The sequence below is a fragment of the Haematobia irritans genome, chromosome 2, assembly GCF_050003625.1.
Source record: "Haematobia irritans isolate KBUSLIRL chromosome 2, ASM5000362v1, whole genome shotgun sequence".
Classification (NCBI taxonomy): domain Eukaryota; kingdom Metazoa; phylum Arthropoda; class Insecta; order Diptera; family Muscidae; genus Haematobia; species Haematobia irritans.
In genome coordinates this window covers 149810278-149817902 of record NC_134398.1, presented here as the reverse complement: position 1 = coordinate 149817902, position 7625 = coordinate 149810278, and the positions used below count along the sequence as shown (strand labels likewise).

The window sequence follows — 7625 nt, the reverse complement described above, 5'->3', positions numbered from 1 at the left end:
ACTGTCATGCGAATAGTGATGGCAAAATACAATCACAGTTGGCGATTGTTGCAGTGTCACTTACGAGTCTGTGATAGCGATGAGGATGAAATGGAACATTGAAATGCTGGCAGGGAAGCAAACAAAATGTTTGCTGATCGTATTTAGAAGCTTGTAAGTATAGTACAGTGCAAAAATATACCAAAAACTACTTTTGGTTCTTAAAAATATATTTTATTACAATAAAGAAAGAAATAAATACATAAATATGCTTTGGGGAAAAATTTATAACCTAAAAATTTTATAATTTGTTGTTCGTTAGATTCTGAAGTATAACAATTATATATGGCCGTAAGTTCGGCCAGGCCGAAGCTTATGTACCCTAAAATTGTCATCCACAATCGAATTACTTGGGTTGCTGTAACATTTGCCGATGGCAAGGTATCTTAAAACTTCCTAACATCCCTGCCAACATTTTTTGAATTTGGGGACTCTTTTGAGAATCCCCACTACGTCGAAAACAATCATATACGACATCAAAAACTCGTCGGAAAAGCGCCGTCACTATTGAGAAGTTGTACCACGCCAAGTTACTACAAAAATGTTTCGCATGAGTGCAATTATTAGGTGCCTTTATAGATCAATTTAGAACTACGCCAATAAAGGACCCTCCAAACAATCAGAAAAAGTGCATTTTAAGATAGTTGTAAAAGAATCATTGTGGTCGAGTAAAACACGTTTGTTTAGATATTTATTAATTTGATTAAACATTTACAAATTCTTAAAAATATAACATTTATACCACTATCACATTACATTTAACATAATTTTTGGCATTAATGATGATGTTGAGTTACAAGTAGCGATTTACATATTGCTGCGTCTATCAACCAGTGTTTTTATTCCATGGAGGCAGCGTGTCTGTAAAATATCTGAAAAACAATCACTTTATTCCATTTGGAAAATCACCAAATTGTTCACCAATATACCTTTCACAATTTTAAGCGTATAATCAATGTTTTCAGAACTTTATTTTCGTTTTTATTTAATTAAAATATAACAAGCTGGTTGCGCTTGGCGTTTCACAAAAAAATGGCTTTTTTAACAGTAGGGATGGCAAATTACTTGCATGTACTTTTTGATGTACCTTTTCATGATGGTTGAAGTGACATTTACGAGTCTGTGGTAACGATGAGGTTGAAATGGAACTTTGAAATGCTGGCAGGGACCGTCTTCTAAATTGTAAGTTAGTCTATACGTGGTATATATTAAACTAAAAAAGGCCGGTTAAATACGTATATAATTCAGTTTGACAAAATTTTCTATAGAAATAAAATTTTGACAAAAATTTCTAAAGAAATAAAATTTTCTATAAAAATAAAATTTTAATACATTTTTCTACAGAAATAAAATTTTAACAAAATTTACTAAAGAAATAAAATTTTGACAAAATGTTCTATAGAAACAAAATTGTCTATAGAAATAAAATTTTAACAAAATTTTCTATAGAAATGAAATTTTGACAAAATTTTCTATAGAAATAAAATTTTGGCAAAATTTTCTATAGAAATAAAATCGTAACAAAATTTTCTATGAAAAAATCGTGACGAATTTTTATACAGAAATAAAACTTTGACAAAATTTTCTATAGAAATACAATTTTGACAAAATTTTCTATAGAAATAAATTTTTGACAAAATTTTCTATAGAAATAAAATTTGGACAAAATTTTCTATATAATTAAATTTTGTTAAATTTTTCTGTAGAAATAAAATTGTGACAAAATTTTCTATAGAAATAAAATTTTGACAAAATATTCTATAGAAATAAAATTTTAGCAAAATATTCTATAGAAATAAAATTTTAACAAAATTTTCTATAGAAATAAAATTTTGACAAAATATTCTATAGAAATAAAATTTTAGCAAAGTATTCTATAGAAATAAAATTTTAACAAAATTTTCTATAGAAATAAAATTTTGACAAAATTTTCTATAGAAATAAAATTTTGACAAAATTTTCTATAGAAATAAAATCGTGACAAAATTTTCTATAGAAATAAAATTTTGGTAGATTATTTTTGGCTCGAGTGGCAACCATGATTATGAACCGATATGGACCAATTTTTGTGTGATTGGCGATCAGCTATATATAACTATAGACCGATATGGACCAATTTTGGCATGGTTGTTAGCGGCCCTATGCTAACACCACGTTCCAAATTTCAACCGGATCGGATGAATTTTGCTCTTCCAAAAGGCTCCGGAGGCCAAATCTGGGGATCGGTTTATAAGGGGGCTATATATAATTATGGACCGATATGGACCAATTTTTGCATGGTTATTAGAGACCATATACTAACACCATGTACCAAATTTCAACCGGATCGGATGAATTTTGCTCTTCCAAAAGCCTCCGGAGGCCAAATCTGGGGATCGGTTTTTTTGGGGCTATATATAATTATGGACCGATATGGACCAATTTTTGCATGGTTATTAGAAATCATATACTTACAGGACGTGCCAAATTTCAACCGGATCGGATGAATTTTGCTCTTCCAAAAGGCTCCGGAGGTCAAATCTGGGGATCGGGTTATATGGGGGCTATATATAATTATGGACCGATATGGACCAATTTTTGCATGGTTGTGAGAGACCATATACTAACACCACGTACCAAATTTCAACCGGATCGGATGAAATTTGCTTCTCTAAGAGGCTCCACAAGCCAAATCTGGGGGGTCGCTTTATATGGTGGCTATACGTAAAAGTGGTCCAATATGGTCCATTTGCAATACCATCCGACCTACATCAATAACAACTACTTTCAAGTCGATAGCTTGTTTCGTTCGGAAGTTAGCGTTATTTCAACAGACGGACGGACGGACATGCTTAGATCGACTCAGAATTTCACCACGACCCAGAATATATATACTTTATGGGGTCTTAGAGCAATATTTCGATGTGTTACAATGACAAGGTTAATATACCCCCATCCTATGGTGGAGGGTATACAAATATAACAGCAGACATCGACAGCTATTTTTAGCAAACTTTTTTCTATGACTGTAATATTTTTTATTGGATATGCTGGTATTTAGTCTTATATTATAATAAGTCCGGCTGATGAGTCCTTCTCTGTAGTTGGTTACATCCCTTTGCCTCAACCCCGCCAGGGTCCGAAAGCGTGAGAAAGTGGGTGATGCGGCCTTTCGTAAACTAAAAAAATGTTACCGGGGACAAAATGTCAGACCCAACGGCGGTTAAAACGAGGTGTTCCACAGGGATCAATTCTCGGTCCTCTTCTTTTTTTAATGTATATTAACGATCTCCCAATTTCACGCGAAATTTAGGCCTTTATGTCATGTACAGTTTTACACTCCAAAGGAAATCAGAATACTGCCTGCGAATACTTTTTTGCAGGCAAAGTTAGTTTTGTCTGTGATTGCTATCTTTTCTACTAGTGTATCCATCGATTTGACTAATTGATCATTTATACGCCGCTACTTTTATTCCATTTTTAAGACTTTTTGAATGTACAGGTATTTTAGAGTCGTAAAGAGTTGTACCAATTTTGGTATATATTGGTCCATGTTTTGATATAGCCCCTATATAGACCAATCTCCCGATTTTACATCTAGAGACAATGGATATAAATTTGATATCTAGAATAATTTTAAGTCAGTTAAGAGGTGTACTCAATTTGGTAAATATTGATCCGTTTCGTTATAGCTCCCAAACAGACTGATATCGTACGATTGTAAAAAGCTATGCCAAATTTGGTATATATTTGCTTTAAAGTTTAATATCTGGAGATATTTTAGATCCAACAGGAACTATGTCCAATGTATGGATCGGCGACTTTTGGCCGTCTATACTTGTATAGTATATTCCTACCCTCTATATGCGACCACAATTTAAGAGTTTTATCTCTTAACTTTTATGTTTGCCAGCCAAACAAAAAGTTTTTTTGAGTTTAACAATTAGGATTGTGGTTGCTTTTTCAATTAATTGACTGCTTTTTTATAAGACTTTCGGTTGTTTAAGCAGATTTTCTGCTGTGTCCACTAACAAATTTCTTTGGATGTATATTGTCTGATCCATCTATTTTTACACGGGTAATATGATTAAAAACGGACAATTTTATCAATGTACGAGATTGGGTATTCCATAGAGACCTAGGCAATATTATATTGAACAAATCTTTTACAATTTAATTTGGCATTTTGGTATGGAAGAAGCTAGTTATTTTAGCTCAAAAAGAATACTTTTATTAAGTTCCCTCAACAAATGTCATGAGAAACATAATATACGTTGTTGCGCGAAGTAAAACATCTTACCTCCGCGAATGTTTTATACTGTACTGTTTCTTATCATCAATTATGTTACACCAATATATTACACTTCCCTTTCATTGTTCTGGATCTCAATTTTTTATGCTGTTTTATAGTCCTTGTTTGGTTGTTTTTTTTTACTGTTTTTATTTTGTTTTTGGTTCAATTAACTATAACATATTTATCGAGATGTCTGAGGGTGGTCACCTTCAGTTGCATATCATACTTTTGTTTTTGCTAGGATGTTATGGTTGTTGTTTTTATCTTATGGCCTGAACAAGATGATTCAGTTTAAAACACAGTTTTTTGACATTATCGAGCCTCTGGTTAAGTGAGAAATTAACCAACAACCAAGGTACCTTCATCAGGGAATACATGAGCGGGTACTTCCAAATTCAAGGGAGCGGGACCTTTACGAATACGTCCTGAGGCATCGTAGTGAGAACCGTGGCAGGGGCAATAGTAGCCACCGAAATCACCAGAATTGGCAATTGGTACACAACCCAAATGTGTGCAGACACCAATGACGACCAACCATTCAGGTTTTGTAACACGTTCCTATCAAAAAGAAGAGAACTATAGATTGAAATCGTTTTCAGCTATGATAAATATTCAACTCACATCATCAGTTTGAGGATCACGCAAAGTGGCTGTGGGTACACCACGTTCAGTGGCAATTTCACTAGCGGTACGATGACGGATGAACAAAGGCTTACCACGCCATTTGAATGTCACCGATTTGCCTTCTGGAATATCGGCCAATTTAATTTCGATTTTGGCCATGGCCAACACATCAGCGGAAGCGCTCATTGAGCCTAAGAAGGTATTAACCAAACCCTTGGCAGCATAAGCACTGCCAACGAGACCAGCACCTACCATCATGTAGGAGAAAGCTTTGCGTTCCTCGGCGGTGGTGTTTTTGCGGTTGACATCCTTCACGGAATCACGACGATAAGCGGAAAAGTCGGGAACTTGCAAATCGGTATGGGCCATACGGACCTGGTGAACAGCTAAAAGAAAAAAATGAAAACATTAACAAAGTCATCAATATTTGAAATCACATAAAACAATTTCATGGATTTTCCAGGTTTTGTTCCACAAGAAAACAGCTGTTTTTGAATTTCCCGACCGTTGTTGTCATAACACTGGAGTAAATACAGTCGTTTTCTTGCCTCAATTTCATAACCTCAAAAAATTACATAATTGGAGAAAAAATTGCAAACTTGTAACTAATTTTCCAACGAATTTTGCCCGTTTTAGTTTTGCATTTTTTTTCTAACAATGTTCTCTACACTGGTTAGTAACAAAATATTCACATTGTAGTGATGTTGAGGCTCTGGTGTGGCCGCAAGGAGCATTCTTTTCCGATTTGCTGGGCACCACAACTCTCTTACCCTGAGCCGCACTGAGGACGGCTGCTGGTTTCAAACCATTGGGAACAGCATGGCTGCTGGCACGCAAATAAGCACGCGACACTGAGTTAATCATTCTTTCCGCTTTATTTAATTTAGATTATCTAAAAATAATGTAAATAATTAATTTTCTAATATTCTGGCGATTTCGAAAAAACTACATTCGTGACGACTCTCACCTTTTCCCAACCGTACTTTTGCCCACTTGACAGTTGACAGCTCAGTTTTTTGCTCTCTCACATACACACGAACATATGTTTGGAGGATTTATCGATTACACAGTTATCGAGTCTGATAATCGACTCATGACATTTAATTGAAAAATTTGGCAGCACCAATAAATGGAAAATATGATGGAGCCTTTATAATTTTGAATTTTGGTAGGAAAATTGAGCTTTTTAGTGTGCCACTTTCCTTTAAAAAACAAAACTTATTAAAAGAAAGAATAATAATTGCATGAATTATATGATACGTGGGTGTGGTGGGGAGTTAATCGAATACTTCGTTTCAGACTTATATTGTGAAATTGTGTGTTGTGTGCGAAGTGCGAATTTAGTATATGGTGAGTACAGCATTTCCAATACCGGTAACAAAGTGAAAATTCTATGCGGATTAATTGTCAGAGTCATAGGAAGCATTGGTTTGTTTGGAAATTAATGGTGTTAAAGTTGTTTTCAATTGCCCATTGCTATGATATAGAATTGGATTCACCAATTTTTTCTTCTCAAGGGTCGTTGGCGGTTTCCAATAACGTTTTTGTTTTTTTTTTCTCTAGTGGACCAACAATCGGTGAATTTTTTGGCTGATTCAGTGCAGAAGAAGTTCTTGTTTTTCTTTGAGTTATTTTCATTGGAACAGTTACTCTGATTTTCCCCCTTACACTTCTAGATTGTATGTTGAGCTCTATGATGATGTATAGGTTAGTTAGTTGTGATACTCCATGCTCAGAATTGATATCTAGGATTAGGATAAAGGGATATTTGGGAATCACCTTCATTGACTTTCATAATGCATCAGTACATCAGTCTACCCGTAAGATGTGCTTTGATTTTTATTCACTTTATCATTTAATTGATATTAATTTAATTATCGATGTTTATGGTATGTATGTTGTCCCTACGATACTGAGAAAGTGCGGGAAACTGGTCGTTGGGGCCGTTCGAAAAAAAGAGTATCGCAACTCCAGGAAATGGACTGAAAAATACGTTATAAAAATGATCATAAATCAATATTCCGTTGCGTTACCAATGTAATTGCAAATTTATTAAATAGTATAAAAGCATTGACCATCACAACTACGCATACCGGGTGGTTGATATGTATTGAAACAAAGTTCAGATTACTATCATTTCTAAACCGCTCGTCTGACACACAGGAGTTTTATATCGATTCTTTTTATACCCTAAACCACATAGAAATATTGATTTTAGACCCCATAAAATATATACCGATCGACTCAGAATCACCTCCTGAGCCGATCTAGTGCTTGGTGTCCGTACATACGTCTGTCCATGTATTCCATAAAATATATACCGATCGACTCTGAATCACCTCCTGAGCCGATCTAGTGTATGGTGTCCGTACATACGTCTGTCCATGTATTTCTTGTTCGCGGGATTCAGGTCGCAATTATTAACCGATTTCGATGAAATTTGGTACAGACTGTTTTTTTAGCATAAGGACGAACGCTATTGAATTTGGAAGAAATCGGATCACATTTAGATATAGCTCCCATATATATGTATCGCCCGATTTCGACAAATGAGGTCACGTTGCGCTTTATTACTCACCGATCGTCGTCAAAATTGGCACAATATAATATTTGTTTTTTCAAATTTGGCACAATATAATATTTTTTATCACTCTTCAAGTCTGCATGTCGAGATCGGTTCAGAATTAGC

At 34.6% G+C, this 7625-nt stretch overlaps 1 protein-coding gene and 1 long non-coding RNA gene across 3 annotated transcripts; both read right to left on the bottom strand.

Annotated features, from left to right (window-relative positions):
- Nucleotides 1-697: 697 nt before the first annotated feature.
- LOC142224214 (uncharacterized) lies at nucleotides 698-1197 on the bottom strand. The gene is made up of 2 exons (XR_012719073.1): nucleotides 969-1197; nucleotides 698-911 (listed from the first exon to the last, which is right to left on the bottom strand). It is a non-coding gene; the product is annotated as an uncharacterized LOC142224214 (long non-coding RNA).
- A 3026-nt stretch (nucleotides 1198-4223) lies between these two features.
- On the bottom strand, nucleotides 4224-6032 carry RFeSP (Rieske iron-sulfur protein). 2 transcript variants are annotated; one of them, XM_075296603.1, is made up of 4 exons: nucleotides 5904-6032; nucleotides 5629-5828; nucleotides 4934-5322; nucleotides 4224-4870 (listed from the first exon to the last, which is right to left on the bottom strand). In XM_075296603.1, the coding sequence occupies exons 2-4, from the start codon at nucleotides 5798-5800 to the stop codon at nucleotides 4652-4654; spliced, it is 780 nt and encodes a 259-aa protein (XP_075152718.1). In that variant the 5' UTR covers nucleotides 5801-5828; nucleotides 5904-6032; the 3' UTR covers nucleotides 4224-4651. The 2 variants fall into 2 exon arrangements, with proteins under 2 accessions (XP_075152718.1, XP_075152719.1); XM_075296604.1 differs by having other exon boundaries at nucleotides 5707-5828.
- Between the last annotated feature and the right edge of the window lie 1593 nt (nucleotides 6033-7625).

Bases quoted from the DNA above. Each gene is read 5' to 3' on its own strand.
- RFeSP (XM_075296603.1), bottom strand. From the start codon at position 5,800: ATGATTAACTCAGTGTCGCGTGCTTATTTGCGTGCCAGCAGCCATGCT. The intron at 5,323-5,628 runs GTGAATATTTTG...TTTTTCTTTTAG, and splicing joins AGCCTCAACATCACTACAAT to CTGTTCACCAGGTCCGTATG. The intron at 4,871-4,933 runs GTGAGTTGAATA...TCTTTTTGATAG, and splicing joins GTGATCCTCAAACTGATGAT to GAACGTGTTACAAAACCTGA.